This window comes from Mastomys coucha, unplaced genomic scaffold (assembly GCF_008632895.1).
Source record: "Mastomys coucha isolate ucsf_1 unplaced genomic scaffold, UCSF_Mcou_1 pScaffold20, whole genome shotgun sequence".
Taxonomy (NCBI): Eukaryota; Metazoa; Chordata; class Mammalia; order Rodentia; family Muridae; genus Mastomys; species Mastomys coucha.
The window spans coordinates 128,076,140-128,094,762 of NW_022196903.1; the positions used below are offsets into that span (position 1 = coordinate 128,076,140).

Consider the following 18,623-nt stretch of genomic DNA (forward strand, 5'->3'; position numbering starts at 1 on the left):
CCCCCCCCCACTCTCCCACTCCGTCCACCTCACCTCAGTGCACACACGCCTTGCTGAGTGTTTCTGTGGTGGTTGGTGAGGTGTTGAGAGGACAGGGCTGCTCTCCTGGCACCTTTCGGTCACGAGGTGCATGTGAAATTTTCCCATCACGCTGAGGAGTTCCACCCATCAAAACATAGTCCCATCTTTCCTGCAGCTGGCACACAGAGCAGCACAGGATGTAGATGGCAGTCTCCTCTTTTGGGGGTACAGGAAGGTGACGTGCATTCTGATTTGGCCCACTGGGGTTTCATTTGTATGTTCTCTCTCTCTTGAGGGGAACATTACTCCTTCCTTCACTACCAAACCCAGGTTCCTTAGGAGTCTGTTCATACACAGCTTTGGTGACATAACTAAAGATAGGCGTGTGACATTTTTTATTGAGTCCTGCCTGCTAAGCTCTGAAATGTTCCAATTTTCCAGTCTTTACAAACATCCTTAAAACAAGTTACATTATCCTAAACTTATAGATGAGGAAAGAGAGATTGTAGTAATTAAATAATACTCTTCCAGGCCAAGGGGCAAATGGAGACTTGATTGTGTGCGTGCGTGCGTGCATGTGTGTTTGTGTATCTTCTTCAATCCCGCTAGCTTAGATATTGGGGCACAGTTTCTCACTTGAACCCAAATCTCACCAAGCCTGCTAGCTTGCTTCAGGATCCCCTGTCTCTGCTTCCTCTTTGCTGGGATTGTAGATGAGCTACCACAACCACCCAGCGGTTCTGAGTGCTGCGTGTCCGAGCCCTGGTCCGCACACTTTCATGGCGAGCGCTTTTTACTTGCAGAGTCCTATGTCCCGACACACAAAGCTAAAACTTAAATCTAGGTGAGGTTCACAACCGACCAGAGTGTTCTTCTCATGGTTTTTTTGTAAGTTTTCAGTGTTCTTACAGCCTGAAAATAGAGGAAATGGTTGGAAAACGAGACAGTTTCATAGAGATTATGCTATTAAGGCGATTTCTAGGACCCTACGAGGGCACAGTGGCTCTGGTAACCCCTTTGTGCGATAAACGTAAACACAAAATGTCACAGAGAATTTTGCAGAGGTCTTTTAGTTCATGACCTATTTTATTTTTCTGACTCAACATCTCAGTAGCCCAGGCTGGCCTCTAAGTCACTGTGTAGTCAAGTAGGCAAGGTCTTCCTGCCTCCTCCTCTCCAGAGCTGGGATAATAGGACATTACTGTGCTGGGTTTTATGTGGTACCCGAGGACAGAGCCCAGGGCCTCGTTGCCTGGTGGGCAAGCACTCTTAACAACTGAGCTACATCCCAACCCTGGTTCATGATTTTTAAAAACTTACTCAAAATTGGAAGGAATAAACCTGATCGGCTGGTTTTCCCCGGATGAGTAGACAGTGTGATGGATAGGGTCTGAATCTGATGCTGGAGTCTGGACGTGGAAGCCAGTGACCCCGTGCAGCTCTCCCCTGGAAGCCAGGCCTTCCTTACAGTTGCTGCCGAGAGGCACCACAGAGAGAGAGCTTTTGGCTGCCCCTGGCCAGGGCCTTTACTGATTATGGAAAAAAAAAAAAAAAAAAAAAAAAAAACACTTGTTTCTCTAGTCTTACTGGAATAGTATTGATAAATGAAGTGTCAAAGATGACACCAGCCAGGAAATGACATCGTTTGTTATATATTTTAACTGTGTAATGCCTGAAGGAGCCAGAGAGCGCCATGAACATGTGCCAGGCCACCTGGGTTCAAAGACGTTCTGACTTTCCCAGTTTACCTGCTCTCTGTCTCGGGGCAAGTTAGTTCCTCCGTGTGTCAGAGAAGGAAAATAGCAGTACCTGCCTAGGACCACGAAACGGAGAATGAACTACCCTGAGAACTGCCCCCAGGAAAAGCACCTGTCAGGAGGCACCAGTAAATGTAGTAAATGTCATTCGTTGTCATTATTCGTTGGCACGTCTTCCCGTTACTTAGTTGAGTTTTTAATCATCCTTTTCTTGTAAATTCTTAATTGTGATAAAATATGTATAAGCCGTATGTAGCCTGACCTGTGCTTCAGCACACTTGAGTGGGGTTGAGTAACTCCACCTCAGAGTGAAATGGTCCTTTTCCTTTTTTTGCTTCCAATTCTATGTTTCCTAACCTTCATCTTTGGGAACAGTCTTTGTGCTTGGCTCAGGTGTCAGATCTGTGCATCCCATGCCCTAGACTCTCTGGGCACCATCTCTTTCAGAACTGCTCTGGGGACTGTGTCAGTCTTCATTGTTTGCAGAGGATGGCCTGTTAGGTAGTGAGCACGTGTTGCTGTGCCCCCTATCTAGAACCTTCTGTCAATCTCTGTTTGTCTCCTCTTACATTTAATATAAGATTAACCTTCTTACCCCTCTCTACGCTGGGATTCTAAAAGCTGGCATCAGGTCATGAGAGGTCCCTGGAGAATAAGAACAGGCCCAGATCGCCACTTCCTATTCCCAACTAAAGGATGACAAAATGGAGGCAAAGCCCCTTCCTTCCTGTTTCAGGGCCATGGCGGACTTGCCCTTGTCCTTTCTGACCTCCATCCCCTCTTCAGCATGTGCTGGCCACAGCAGAGGAAGCCACCGGACAGTGCACATAGTCTCTTGGCATCTCCCGCCAGCCCTCAGTCTTCCTCCTCTGTCTGCGGTGGTCTGAAGAATGCCTTCAGGTCTGGGATGAGTCTAGCCTCTCCAGCCAAAAGTTCCATGGACGGGAGATTCCTATACACATGAGTAACTCCAGAGAGGGGCAGAAAGTCTCTGAGAAACTTTGGGAAAATCTAGCCAGTCCCCTGGAGATCAGGCACTGGACTCAGTGGATTTCAACTCTAAAGAAGGACATTCTCTGCTGAAGGGCTGCTGATCCAAGACTCTTCAGCCTTAGCTCTGTGCTGCTCTCTCCCCACTCTCTGTTGGCTATTTCCCCACAGGTCTAATTGGCTCATTTCAGATTGTCTTTTTTTTTTTTTAAAGACAGGGTCTCATATAACCTAAGCTGGCCTCAAGCTCACTATGTAGCCAAGGATTACTTTAAATACAGCTATCCATCTCCATCCCTCATTTATTTGATGTTGGGGATCAAGCCCAGGGCTGTGTGCATATTGGGCAAGCACTCTACAACCAAACTACCTCCAAACTCCCCTTGATTTATTTGAGGATTTATTTTATTTTGTGCGCGTGAGTGTTTTGCCTGCATGTGCGTATATGTATACCCAGTGCGTACAGTTTCCCTCAGAACTGGAGTTATGGATGGTTGTGAACCGTGTGGGTGCTGAGAACTGAACACTCCTCCTCTGTAAGAGTGGCCAGTGCTCTTAACCCTTGAGCCGTCTCCCTAGCTGACATCCTACCCCTGCACCCTGATTCCTTAAATCACTTCTTTCGGCTGCTGGGTTGAAACCGAGAGAGGCCTCTCTACTCCGCCACTGACTATGCCTGCAAATGTGTAGATGATCTATGCTGGCCCACTGGAGGGGACAACTCACTTGCAGGCAGCAGCTGTCTGGCCTGAGGGAAGATCAGTGAACCAGTTTTGTTTGTTTGTTTGTTTGTTTGTTTGTTTCCTTCAGCCCGTGTGTTACCAAATGCTTATAAAAAGTCCAGGGTTTGTTGTTTATTGAACTCTACCCTCCAATCACAGCTATTTACTTCTTAGGCCCTAAAGGGGAATTCAGCTGAGATGGCCAGGTAAAAGGTCAGTAGATGGTCTCCGACCAAGCGGAAACTGGGACTGGGAAGTCTAGCATACTGCTAGGCTGCTGTAACAGGCACAACACTAGACAGCTGTAGACACAGCACTTCAGTATGTCTTGCTCTGGAAGCCCACCATCAGGGTTGGTTTCCTTGAAACCTGAGGGGAAGGCCTGGCTACAGAAGTCTGTTTGGCAGGTAATCCATAGTGTTGCCTGTCTTGGAGGCCCTGCCCTGCCCTTGGCATAGAATTCTTCCCGTGTGAATGTGTCTATGTCCACAACCTCCTTTCTACAGAGGTACCAGTCATTGAATAGTAAGATGTTCTGTTTCCCCTTCGTTGCTGTGACAAGCATCATGACCCAAAACACTGGGACTGAAGACATGGCTTGTGGATTTAGAACACTTGCTGTTTTTCCTGAGGACCCACCAGATTCAGTTCCCAGCACCCATGTGGCAGATAACAACTGTCTATAACACCCATTCCACAGGATCCAGTGCCCCCTTCTGGCTTCCATAGGCATTGCATGTACATGGCTCACAGGTGAACAAACAGAACACCCATACACATAAAATTTTCAATTACATAAAAATTACCACATAGGTAATTTTTGGCTTACAGGTTACATTTCCATCACTGAAGGAAGTCATAGCTGGAACTTGATGCAGAAAGCATGGCTAAGCAGTGAAGTGGAGCCTCTGCCATCAGACAGCTCTGTGGAGCCTCTGCCATCAGACAGCTCTGTGGAGCCTCTGCTGCTGTTTGTCCACTTTACTGAGTTAGGACTAAGAGCATTACTTTTTTTTTTTTAACTTCTCTTTATACTTTTTTTGGTACTGACCAAGAGCTAAGCATGTTTTCTATGGTATTCTGACCTTTTTTACTCTTTTTTTTTCTGAAGCCCTCTCTTATTTTGCCACAGGAGTACTTGTTGCTCTTCCTTGCAAATGGCAGCTTTCCTTCCCCTCTCCGTCCCCCTTCTCCTGGCAGCTAACCTACCCTGTTGTTTTCACTAAACTTGGCCCGTGTTTTCCTTTCACGAGAAGAAAAGACCGTGGAGTTATGCTTATTGCTGGTTATCTCCCAGGCTTTCTCCCAGGCTCATAGTTAGCTTTCTTGTATAGCCCAGGACCATCTGGCAGGGAATGATGCTGCCCACAGTCGACCGGACCCTCCTAACACATAAAATGACCTCCTCTTAACTAATTATGTCTCCAAGGATCTCCTTTTCATAAAGGCCACCTTCTGAGAGCCTGGAAGTTTAACGTACAGATTTGGGAGTGGGAAGGCACAGTAGAGAACCTAATAACAGGGTTAAGAGGACGTGATGTTGTGTGTCTGAAATAAACGTTCACCTCATAGAGCTTGAGCTGGCGCCTTTAACTTTTGCTTGGCTTTTACAAAACTGCTGAGGTGTGGTCCTCTCTGGAATCCTGTGAAACACAGTGGCCTGAGGCTACTGAGTCCCCTGACTTATTTCTCGGAGCCTGGGGATGATATGGGGTGACATGTATGTTGACATGGGATCTATGTTGACATGGGATCTATGAACATGAGATATCTGCCATAACCTTTTTAGACTTACTAATTGCTTCTATGTGACTGAATTGGGGCTTTTCGATGAATTCAAATAAAAATGATAGAAACAAGGGGATCAGGAATTCAAGGCCATTGTTAACTATATAATGAGTTCAAGATCAGATTGGTCTACATAGGATTCTATATCTGTTACTTTTCTAATTGCTATGACAAGATGGCAAACAAAAGCAACTTGAAGGGAAAGTCTTTTGGCTCACAGTTTGAAGGCACAGTCCATCGTCGTGAGCAAAGCACATTGGCAGGAGGGTGAAGCCCCCAATCATGTTATATCCATAGTCAGAGCAGAGAGACATGAAAGCTGGTACTGAGCTTGCTTCTCCACTCCATTATGTCTGTAATACCAGCCCATAGGATGGGGCTGCCTGCAATTCAGGGTCTTCCTCTTTACTTAAACCCTTCTGAGAACACCCTTAAACACACCTAGAGGCATGTTCTCGTGGTGATTTCATAACCTAGGAAGTTGACAGTCAAGACTAGCCATCACCGATCTGGTCTCTCTCTCTCTCTCTCACACACACACACACACACACACACACACACACACACACACGGGTGGGAGTTGGGGTAGAGAGATAGGGGTGGGGGGCCTAATAAATGATATAAAAGAGGATGCAGATTCTTATTCTCATCTCTATTTTATTTGTTTGGTTCAAACAGTGGGATCCTCTGCGTCTAAAGATACTTATAAAGACAAAGCTCTGGGCTCAGAAAGCTCACTGTCAGCCACAAAATGGATGTTCCTCACTGGGCTTTAGGCTCTTTCCTTTGCGCCTCAGTGTCTACACTCACTACGCGTAGCTCCTCCCTCTTCCTTGTGCGTCCCCTCCCCTATCAAGACCTTCAGAACCAAGGTGGCACGATGGACAGTCTCCTGGTTCTCCAGTTGAGCAACTTACCAAGCACAAACCCAGACTTCAAGGCCACCCCCTCCCCAACACCCAAAAAAAAAAAAAACTGACACAGGAGACTCCCACATCTGAGGGAGTCTCATGCACTCACTCACTGTCTAAGCAGTGTATTTCCTGTGTCCAGAGCCCCTCTGCCTGTCGGCTCCAGTCTCTTAAGTTTCCACACTCGGTGCCAACTTAGAATAACAGAGCAACAGGCAGCAGGGCAGGATCGGAGCCTGCTCCATCCGTGGGTGCAAGCTTTGTACCGAGACAAAGCTTGGAAGGTCTTGTTGCAGACCTTTCGGCCTTCCCAGTGGCTGTGCCCAGACCACCAGGAGCCGGGAATTAAATACCCTCAGATCCACTTGTCTACCATTAATGTTATCAGCTCCATCAAGTGCTTCCTCTCTCGGTGGTGTCTGCAGAGAAATAAATAAATCAAGCTCTTCCACATCTTGTTCCTGCCCAGGATCCAAAGTCTGAAGTCCGCTCTGAGTTGAATTATCTGGACCACTGTCTCCCTCCTTCATTGTTCCCGAAGACCTGGGCAGGAACAGAGAGTGAAATCTCCCCAGGACGTTACATCAGCTCCCCTCTTCCCCTTGGCGTGAGAGTGCTTCCGCTCAGAGCCCTCCCTGACTTCCTAAGGTTTGTTAGGCTTGCCCCAACTACCCACCCACACCAAGGCCTTGAAGCCAAGACATCAAAGAGAGCCTGCAGGTAACCAGATTATTGACCAACGCCTGTGTCTGTTTTGTAATTCAGAAGACGGGAAATGGATTCCGGAGATGAGATATTTTTCTAGTTCGTGGTCTCCACGGTCCTCAATAGTCTTTTAAGTAAAGAGGGACATCTTTTAAGCAAAGAGTGACATTTAGAAAATATTTGAAACCCAGAATGAAACCTTCCCAAGTAATTACTTTCCAGTAACCTTGCACTGAGAAATAAAAAGGAACCACGGTCAGTTTGTCTTTATGGGCAGCAAAATTTAGGTCCATTTTAGCTACAAAAAACAGTGCCCTAGAAGGAGTATGAGGCAAATGGCATGCACCAGTCCAACCTCTGTCCAGGCAACATAGATCAAGACTTCTTTTTTTTTTTAATTAGATATTTTCTTTATTTCAATTTCAAATGATAGCTCCTCTTCTGGTTACCCCTCCGAAAAACAAAAAAAACCAAAAAACAAACCCTGTTTCCTCCCCCTCTCCCTACTCACCAACCTACCCTCTCCCACTTCCTGGCCCTGGCGTTCCCCTACACTGGGGCATAAACCTTCACATGACCCAGGGCCTCTCCTCCCATTGATGACTGACTAGGCCATCCTCTGCTGTACATATGCTGCTGGAGCCATGAGTCCCACCACGTCTGCTTTTGGTTGGTGGTTTAGTTCCTGGGATCTCTGAGGGTACTAGTTAGTTCATATTGTTGTTTGCCCTAAGGGGCTGCAAACCCTTCAGCTCCTTGGATCCTTTCTCTAACTTCTTCATTGAGGACCCTGTGCTCAGTCCAATGGATGGCTGTGAGTCTCTACTTCTGTATTAGCCGAGTACTGTTAAAGCCTCTCAGGAGACAGCTATATGAGGCTCCTGTCAGCCAGCACTTGCCGGCATCCACAATAGTGTCTGGGTTTGATGATTGAATATGGAAAGGATTCCCAGGTGGAGCAGTCTCTGGATTGTCCTTAGGCAGACACAGTAGTTCATACCTACAATCCTAGCACTTGGGAGTCTGAGGCAAGACAATTGCTTTGAGTTAGGATTGCTACAGAGTAAGACCCTGTCTCTTAAGAAGAGAAGGGACAACGCTTTTCTAGTAAAAACTATCCATCGCTGATAGAGAAGTAGAGAGGACTCTTTAAGGAAGCGCCGTGTGCCCACCACTACACTCAAGACCCTGTCACCGCCAAACTGTTCCCTCCATATCCCATATCCCTGGCTCTTTTTCACCTCCCATGAGTATCATTTCAGCCATAAATACTTCTGGGTAGGCCTACAGAGATAAAGGCTGCTTATAAAAGGAGAACCACAAAGCCAGTGTTTCAACTCGACACAGGTAGCTCCTCTGCCTGTGCTTTCAGTGGTCACCCGCTGGAAAACGTCTACAGCGTGAAGCAGAATCTTAGAAAGGGCCTCAAGGTTGCAGTGGTTGGTGGATCTCCCCTGCTCCCTCTTTAAAAGCAAGCAGTCATAGCTGAACAGCTGCTTAATGTATGCTGGCTGGCTTTGATTGTCCCTTAGAAGAGGCCTGGGTCCAAAGTTTAGATTTGGGTTTGGGGGGGGTGGCCATGGTAGTGGCGGTACGGATGTTGGTTGATTGGATGGTTGGTTGGTTGGTTGGTTGGTTGGTTGGTTTTTGGTTTTCCAGATTTGGGGGTGTTTATTTATGGTGAGACAGGTTGGTGATAAGACCCAAGTCTAAACATGAATTCTCTTTATATTTCGTACATACACTACACTTGTAGCCTGCAGGAAATCCGATGGAATGTTTTTTCAGCTGTTTTGTTGATGAAACAAATGTCACAATGTGGTGTTTTCCACTGGTGGCATTTTATAAACACACTCAGCAAGTTTCAGATTCTGGGGGGTTTTTGATGAACAATTATCATGTTGATTCTGATCTTCCCTCCCACCTACCCCGTACCACCTTCAGGATTCATAGCCCACACATTCTGATTTTTAAGACAAGGTCTTCACACTCACTATGAAAATCCACCGTATAATCCAAGCTGGCCTGAAGCTCCTGACAGTACTCCTGCCTCAGCCTCCCAAATGCTAAAATTCAAGGCTTACACCATCACACCCAGCCCAAGACTGTGCTTGACTGACCACTTTCAATGCATTTGCTAACTTGCTGTGCCGCGGACCGGGTTCGTTGCAGGGACCCCAATTTCCACAGGATGAGAATTCTGGTCAGGTGGACAATAAGTTGGCGGATGACAAACAGACTCGAGACACAAGGGTGTGTTGAATCTGAATGTATTTGTATAAGGTGAAATTCAGGCTTAAATACCATACAGCAAGCAGGGCAGATGACAAGAGTCACATAGGCAGGTGGGGGTTACAGCAGGGGACGCAAGACTGAGGTCACGTAGGCAAGTGACCTCCACACCAAGGTCAGCAGGGTCTGGTAGCTAAGTGTGAAGCAGGAGGAAGAGGAGTGCCTATGTGCCATTTCCATTGTGTGTAACCTGCTTGGGTTTGCTGAGCTTCTGGAATTTTCTAGTTTCTTGTTAATATTATGGCTCTAGTTACTAAAACTTGGCCTTTATTTCTTCCCTTTCCCCTCCCACCCATTCCCTGCACACTTTAGGTGTATTTGATTAGTTAATGTCATGATTTGTTGGTTTCCTCTCTCACCTCCAGTGTGCTAGCACGTCTGTCCAATCTACTCTTTTATTTCCTATATTGTCCTTTTTGGCTCTAGAGTCATTATTTTTGTTTCCTACGTTTCTGTTTTGACAGTTCCTGTACATCATATCTTATTGTAACGGTGATGTCCCTGAAATGCTAACAGCTCCTTAAATTCCTTTAAAGTCTCTGCAGCTAATCCCATCAATGTCACAGAATCTGTTTCTGTTGGTGGCCTTTTAATAATAGGTCACATCTTCTGTGTCTAGAAAAACTGTGTATGCTGAACTTTACGGTTAGCACATTGAAAGAGACTTCGGGCTGTGTACATTTCCCGTGAAGAGCCGTGACCCTTATGCTTGCAGATAGTTCAGCCATTGGCCAGTCTCTTTAGCGTGGAGCAGCTGGTTTACATTTTTCTGGGGGCAAATCTATCTCAGCTTTGCCTTCAGCCCTCAGCGCGGACCCTTTGTAGTGTAACACAGGCCTTGCTACACTAACGTGTGGCCATGCTGGGGCGTTGAGGAGCCTTTTAACTTAGTGAGTCTCAAGCTCTGACCCATTTCTCCGCTACAGTGGTCAGGAGCTGGGACTTCTGTTCATTCCTCTCAGCCACACAGCCCTTGCTTCCGAGTCCCCCGGGTGTGTGCATTGTTCAGGAGTCAGACAAGAATGTGAGAGAACTTTAGCATGCTGTTTAGGGAGTTCTCTGCTGGTATGCTGTCCTTGATGAGGCTTCCGCAAGTGTCTCCATTTTTGGCGCCTACTTGCATCCTGGCAGCTCACACAAGTTCTTTTCATCTTCAGACTGCCTTGTCCAGTAACTGATGAGGGTACTCTTGGGGAATGGTTCTGTGTGTGTGTGTGTGTGTGTGTGTGTGTGTGTGTGTGTGTGTGTGTAATATATGTGTGTGTATGTGTGTAATATATATATAATGTATGTGTGTATAATATATGTGTGTGTAATATATATAATGTGTGTGTAATATATGTGTGTGTGTGTGTGTGTGTGTGTGTGTGTGTACATTGTTGTGCTCTAGGAAGGCCCCACCTTTTAAGAATAAAGTTCCTTGTGTTTCATCTATTTGGGGTCATTGACCAATATCTTCACATGGATTTTTTTTAGTTTATTGTATCCATTTTCTGTGAAGTCTACCTGTAGGAAGTTTGGGTTGAAAGGGCCACTCTGCCGTTATTGAAACTGGAACTCCTCTTTCTTTTGTTAGTGAATTGTGGCTGGTTTTAAAGCCTTTACTGTACCTTTCATATCTGACCATATTGCCTGAATACCAATCCTCAGCAGAATACTGAGATATCTTTTCATTCCTTTTTCTGGTTGGTTAGTACTCTTACCATTTAGTGATCTAGATTAGTAAATATGTGTCCTAGGATATCTGTCCCAGAGAAGAAGGATTATTGAATCTCTGGCATCAGGTCATACAGTAGTCATGAAACAGGCATTTCCCTTTCTCTGAGTCTTGTATGCTGTATTCACTATATTTTTTGTCCAGTGATGAGGGAGTCTAGTAGAATTTTAAAAAGAAAAAATTCTCTGTTTTCATTCTAACCTAATATAAACCGTATGTGAACCCCACCTTTTCCTCTGACCCTGGTAGAGTCCCACTTCCCTCTCTTGGGTTTAAACATCATAAACAAAGGTGTTGTCTTTGACATTGTTTTAACACTTGGAACTATAGGTAAGTTTGTGGCCAGAATAGGGATCCGCAAAAGTGCTCATTTTCCTGCTGAGTGAGACTGCCTCAGAAACACCCGTGGCCAGGGTGCCCCATGACGATAGATGTATACGAGTTAAATCTAGCTCATATATTGCTATGGGCAGATACCTGGCCTGAGCTTCAGCAGGGAACCGAAGTCTCCCATGAGCTGGTCCATCCTCAGCCCAGCCCCACAGCTACTTCACCTCTAGAGCTGTGGACACCTCAGCAGTATGTAAATCATAGTGCGATGAGGAGCATGCATTGTTGGGGTGCCTGTAAGCCTGCCCTTCCTGCTTCCACGACTAACTCTGAGTTCACTCTGAGTTCAGGATGATCGGCACACTCACAGACACACTCCTAAAGGCTCCCTCAAGTACAAAATCACCATTCTATAAAAACCTCAATTGTTGCTGCTGGGAACAAATTTCTGTACATGATTTTGTCCCCTGGGGTCTGTGTGACAAGTGCCGTAATACTTGCAGATTTTAGAATCTAATTCTGATCCTTTACCCACTGGCCGCACAGTGCAGGGAAGATGTCTGTGGTTCACTTTTATAATCTCTGAAATGGGTGTAGTGTATTTCCCTCCTAAGAATGATCCAAGTTTTAAATAATAAAACCGAGCACGTAGAATAGAGTTATCATTAATTGTCATCGCCAACAGCCATGACAATACCATAACAGGGAGAAAATGAAAACTTAAGCTCACCAGAGCATCTGGAGAGAGACCTCTAAAAACACCTCACTTCTGAAACCTGCCCGGAGGAGGAGTCCAGAGGGGAGGAGACAGAGAAGGCCACTGGATTCCTTGTGTTTTTCAGGCACTGACACATGCCAGATGTTGATGGACGTCCCTAGCTTGTCCAGGGTAGGAAAGCAGTTTCAAGTATGCTCTGTAGTTTTGTCTTAGCGAAGGGAGAACCACAGGGACCTGCTTTTAGAAAGGCTTCATACTCCGGTACTGCTGCCTACAGAGCCATGGTGAGCTCATGGGGCTGCGGACTCACGGTGGTCTGTGATTGATCTGTGATTGTCTTTCCTTTTGCCCCACAGACAACTGTGTCCAGAGGACACCCAGGACGCCGGCGGAGAGCGTGCACCACAACCCTCCCACCATTGAACTCTTACATCGCCCTAGGTCACCCATCACCACAAACCACAGGCCTTCTCCTGACCCCGAGCAGCAGCGGCCCCTGCGGTCCCCGCTGGACAACATGATCCGCCGCCTCTCACCAGCAGAGAGAGCCCAGGGGCCAAGGCTACAGCAGGAGAACAACCACCAGGAATCCTACCCCCTGTCAGTGTCTCCTATGGAGAATAATCACTGCCCACCATCCTCGGAGTCCAACCCGAAGCCTTCCAGCCCCTGGCAGGAGAGCACGCGAGTGATCCAGCTGATGCCCAGCCCCATCATGCACCCTTTGATCCTGAACCCCCGGCACTCGGTAGATTTCAAACAGTCCCGGCTCTCTGAAGATGGGATGCATCGGGAAGGGAAGCCCATCAACCTGTCTCATCGGGAGGACCTGGCTTACATGAACCACATCATGGTCTCTGTGTCCCCACCTGAAGAGCACGCCATGCCCATTGGGAGAATAGCAGGTGAGTGGGCCCAGCCCTCTCTCAGCCCCACCTCGGCCCAGCAGTAGCCAGGCAGCTAGCCGCACACAACTGGCAGTGTTACAGGCCTGCAAAGGTTTGGGGAGGATAAGGGGAAGCTTCTGCCTGCATGAGACCGAGTCCCTCGTGGCCTGGTTAATGAGCCACACTAGGAGAGAGTAGTTAATGAGCCTCAGAAATGTTAAGGAATGAATGTCCTCCATCCAGCTCACAAGGAGAGCTGCCTCAGAATCACAGCTGAGGGAAAACATTTAAAATCAAAGGTTTATGAAGTGCTCTAATGGGCCCATCCTGAAGTATCCAGGTGCTAATTAATGACCAGACACAGCCTAGAAGAACCTTTGTCTCAGATTCATGCCTGTAATTCTGTCCTGTTGACAGCAACTCAATGCCACTTTCCCCTTGGGAGAGGGGGCAGAATTGGGATTAGGGTGTTAGTAGGCAGGTCTTGCTATGTCATTTAGACAGAGAAAACTCACTCCCAGATTCTTCTTTCAGTTGTGATGGAAGGCCCCAATGCGCTCTCCTAACAAGAAACCAAGGGGAGGGGGGGGTAAGACTCTACCAATTAAAACTTTGCTAGCCTGCCCAAAATTTACATGGAATTCTCCAGAAGGCAGGCAGTATACACTGTTTGTCAAGTCTTTACCTCGAGGGTGTCTCTCCATTCATGAGCCATCCATGAAGCACCCACAGCGTACAGATAGATGTGACCCCTGTGCTGTATACAATGGCGCCTATGGCGTATAGATAGATGCGACCCCTGTGCTGTATACAGTGGCACCCATGGCGTATAGATAGATGCGACCCCTGTGCTGTATACAGTGGCGCCTATGGCGTATAGATAGATGTGACCCCTGTGCTGTATACAGTGGCACCCATGGCGTATAGATAGATGTGACCCCTGTGCTGTATACAATGGCGCCTATGGCGTATAGATAGATGCGACCCCTGTGCTTACAGCCGCGATTTAACCATCCAGCATCCTCTCCCTGGTAGACCTGAGTTTACAGGGAGAAGCACATGATGAAAGTTCCACGGCTTACCCGTGCAGTCTACAGGTGTTCATCTGTGCAACAAAAGGCCAAAGTGGTGAGGATGCAAAGCAGAAGCTGCGGCATTGGGACTGGAGGAGCCCAGAGCTGCACACTGGCTGGGGGGATGTGAAGCGAATGGCTGTGCTTCCCTTGGTGGAAGAGAGCCGGAGTTAGGGCAGAGCCCCATGCAAGTGCCGGGATAAAGGGCCCTTCTCCCCAGCTGGTGCTGCCGCATGTAGCAGTTCCCAGCAAAAGCCCTGCTTCACCTCTGCCTTGACTTCTTGTCTCTTCTCGTCTAAGTCATTTGTTTCTAGGTGTTTGTCTGTCCCTGAGTACACCTTCACCATTGCCTTGGCTTTACTGCTATAATAATTTACATCAAAGATGTTGAATTAAGAAAATAAAATGGGGAGGCTGGGGAGATAGCGCAGTCTTAACGCTCTCTGCTTAGGCCCCAGGCCCCAGGTGTCGTGGCATACACTTGTAAGCCCAGTACTTGGGGACAGAGATGTACTTCTTTGGGACTTGCTGGCCAAAAAACCTAGCCTACTTGACCAGTTCCAGACCAGTGATAGGCTAACCCTATCTCAGAAGACAAAGTAGATAGCACCACCTGTGCAATGACACCCAAAGCACATATATGCACATATATACACACATGCTCAAGCAAGCGCATACACACCCATGCACCCACATACAAGGCCACACATAGATCAAAAGAAAATGGGTACGAAAAGTATGGCTCAGTGGTAGGATGCTTGCCTAGCATGCATAAAGCCCTAAGGTTTGATGGTCAGAACCATAACAACAGCAGTAAAACAGCAGCTGTCTGTGGCTTGCAGGTTTTAAAAAGCTGTGCAACAAGGCGTGTGCTTCGAATTCAATTCAAAATAGTCCTGCAGGTTTAGATAGGGAGGAATGGGCTATGTAGTAAAATGGGGTTAGCCGTGAGGTATTGGGTGATTATGTGGGTGAGCGGATGCGTGGTGGTTCATACCATTGTTCTACTTACGCATGAGATTTGCTTTAATAATGAAGAAACTGCAGGATGGGTGGTCAGGGGGCAAAAAAGGAAAAAAAACTTACAGAAATATCTGAATTTCCTCAGGCAACTGGAAGAAAAGGGATGAGATGAGAACTTCTGAACGGTGGAAGTGACCTTAGCTGCACACCGTCTTGGTCCTTCCTCAGATCCTATTGCTTGTCTGTAATTCTCAGGACAGCCCTTTGAGGTTGAACCCCTGTGATGTGCATGGGTCATTTGTACAAGGGAAACCACAAAGGAGATCCAGCTCCGAAGACACCAAGGCTTTTCCCAAGCTCAGAAGAGAGTTTAGTGGCCTTGCTGTCACTTGGCTGCTGTCTGCAGTGACTCTCTAGCTTCCTTCCTTGTCCATGTCCACCCTCACTTCACCACAGACTTCTTGAGAATCTTAAGATAGGCATATAGGTCCAGAAAGAAAACATGTATGAGAAGGGAGGAGGGCCGAAGGAATTGTTTAGATATACAGCGCTCTTTTCCCCTTGTAAGTTGCACATCTGTTTCATCGGTTCTACCACTACTTTTAAAACCATAAACCCAAACATCAGCAGTGGATGGAGGAGGCTCAACACTTCAGATGCAACTGGAGGTGAATATCATAGTAAGCAATTTTAGTCGGTCTCACAAAGGCAAATTATCACACTTATCTCTCATTGGTGGGTCTTAGATTTTATGTAGATACTTAAGCTCATACAGGTACAGGTATGAAAATATAAGAAACTGTAGGGTCACAAAGGAAATGAACAGGAAGAGGGGAGGAAAGAAGAGGGAGGCAGGTGGTATGGCAGACTGCTCGAGCACATTTTATACTTGCGTGAAAGTGGCCTTATGTAACCCGGTGTCATACAAATGCAGGAGTTTCATGGAATGTTCAGCCAGTCCAGTGATGAGCCTGGGTATCCACAGATGCCGTGTCCTCAGGACACTTAGAAAGAGCTAGTGTGTGCTTTTCCTTGCCTCTAAGAAGGCAGAATATTCTAGAAGATTATCCCCGGGTTAGATCTTCTGGGGACAGTGCATTCATTCCTCCGGGATGACTGAGTCCCATACAAGTATATATTCATGTTCTTATGATCTTTGTAAATGTTGTAAAATCCCTAAATAGCTACATTACCTAATGTACCCAAATTCCAGATGAGCCAAGTTAACTGGCAGGCATTGCTGTTTCACAGAGGCGAAATGCTGGGGTCAGGGTCAGGTTGGGTGGTCGCTGGGGTCCCTTCCTGCTCTGCAAGTCCACAGTTCGACAGTGAGTCTTGATTCTTCAGCCCTCTTCAGAGGTGGTTCACAGCCCCACACTCCTTTTGCCCCTTTGGAAGACCCTCTACTCTTCCCTCCCCCAACCCTCTGTCTTTCTGGGCTCCTAAGATCTTAGTAAAAGTGATTCTGTCTGTTGAAGGTCAAACCCTGTGAGTCACTGCTGTTTGTACTGTAAGGTTCTGTCTAGTGAGCAGCCGTAGATGCTTTTAAATCCCTGCAAAGCGGCTGTTAGATGAGAAACCATAGTTCCTTGAAGCCCCTTAATTGAGCACAGGAAGAAATGAAAGTGCCGCCAAATGTCACACTGATGAGTAACTTCGCTGGAGGGTGTAGACAGAAACACCACTTACCAATGTGGAGCAAAACACAAGCCCAGATTCTTGCCATTCACGGGTAATTGGCTTGGGTATAGGAGGATTTGGGCGTTCAGACACCCAGGAGGAGTCTGCACTGCATTCTTGCAGGGTGGGAGTTCACAAAGACATGAGACTCGATCTTTGGCATGAAAGAGCTGAGGTTCACTATAAAAGTAAAGCACCTGGTGTATACTTGTCTTATGACTCCTACTAAGTACCACAGGAAGTCCGGGCTGCCTTTCAGATGGCCTTAAAAGAATGCTTAAGGGGCAGAGTGTGGCTTTAAGCCCAGCACTTGGGAGGCAGAGGCAGGCACATCTCTGTGGTTTCAAGGGCAGCCTGTTTTACAGAATGAACAAAATAAAATTTTTTAATAATTTATTTATTTTATGTACATTGGTATTTGCCTGCATGCATATCTGTGTGAGTGTGTCAGATTCCTTAGAACTGGAGTTGCAGACAATTGTGAGCCACCATGTGGGTGCTGGGAGTTGAACCCAGGTCCTCTGGAAGAACAGCCAGTCCTCGTAACCATTGAGCCATCTCTCCAACCCCAAAACAAGCATTTTTAATAAATAAATAAAAATAATGCGTAGAATTTGGGAAGTAAAGAAAAGACCATTCTAGATGGAGAAAAGTCAGGCACAAACATAAGAAGCTATAAAGACCCAGTGTTCTTTTCTATTTCTCAGAGAGATACAAGGCCAAGAGCCTGTCTATCCAAGTCAACTAAAAAATTATTTTTCATAAACTCTTATTTTCCCATCTCTGAAAAAAACCTGATGAATTATGCAAATAAAAGTTCACATAAACTGTTAACAACTTACCCTTGGATAAAAACAGTTTATCCTCCTGCCTCAGCCTCCTGAGAGCTGGGATTGCAGGTGGATACCATCATCCTGGGCTCAGACAAGTTGGGTTTTTTTTGTTTTTGTTTTTGTTTTTAGGTCATTTTGATTTTCTCTTAAGTAGATTTTATATTTGTCCCTTCCTTGACCTTAATCTAAATATCTGCCAAGGAAAGATTCGTTAACCATGTGGGTAAACTAATTTAATAGGAAAATTCAGTAAGTGAGTAGCAGTTTAAATACAAGTTAAGTGTTTAAATATAGCATGTTTTAATTTTACTTTGCAAATTAGAAGAGGTCTTGGAGATTGTCCTCTGGATAAGCATCAGGCTGTTTGTGTTGGAGTCCTTTCTTAGGACGAGGTGAGGAAGTGCGGCTCACCTACATCAGTAATCCAGCCTGTGTCCCCATGCCACCCCAAGAGCTTCCCCCCAGAGACTTCTCAACAGGGATTGGAAGCCTTGGACAAAATGTGGCCACCACCTGATTCTGCAAATGAGTTTATTGGGGGAAGCCACGCTTTTATTAAATTATTGTCTATGCTTTCAGACCGTGACCCAAGCATGAGTCACTACAGAGAACCTATGGCCACAACGTCTTAAATATTTACCAATCGGCCTTGTACCTAAACAGTGGGGTGCCCCGTGTTCCCCATTACGATTCCCGTGAACAGTCAGTAATCTGAGAACCTTAGACAGAATTTAGGCTGAAGATGCAGGAAGCATAATTATTGCTGGTGAGGAAATGCACACTTTAAGTGACGAGGCGTGTCTGAGTCACTTGAAAAGGACAATAACAGATGATATAGGCCAGTAGACAAGTTCAGGGTTGTAGGCCCTGCTCACGAAGCAATACAGAACGGTCACCATGGCATCGTTAGCATACGTAAACTACAGCTCAGGACCGTGGATTCTTCACACATTTGAATTTCTTGTTACATTTGTTTATTTATTTAAGAATCATCATGTATTTACAATGTGTGAGACATTGTTCTATGTAAAAGTCACAAGATTGATCAATGCTCTGATTCTCCTGCCTCAACCTTCTGAGAGCTGGGATTACAGGCGGATACCATCATACCGGGCTCAGACAAGTCTTTTTTTTTTTTTTTTTTAGGTCATTTTGATTTTCTCTTAAGTAGATTTTATATTTGTCCTTCCTTGACCTTAATCTAAATATCTGCCAAGGAAAGATTCATTAGTAATC

General features: G+C 46.2%; 1 protein-coding gene across 1 annotated transcript in view; it reads left to right on the forward strand.

Annotated features, from left to right (window-relative positions):
* Etv6 (ETS variant transcription factor 6) overlaps positions 1–18,623 on the forward strand; it is a 241,487-nt gene that overhangs the window by 208,220 nt on the left and 14,644 nt on the right. Inside the window, exon 5 of the mRNA XM_031383625.1 lies at positions 12,308–12,856. Within this exon, the coding sequence (XP_031239485.1) occupies positions 12,308–12,856 (549 nt within the window). The remainder of the gene's footprint in view (positions 1–12,307; positions 12,857–18,623) is intronic.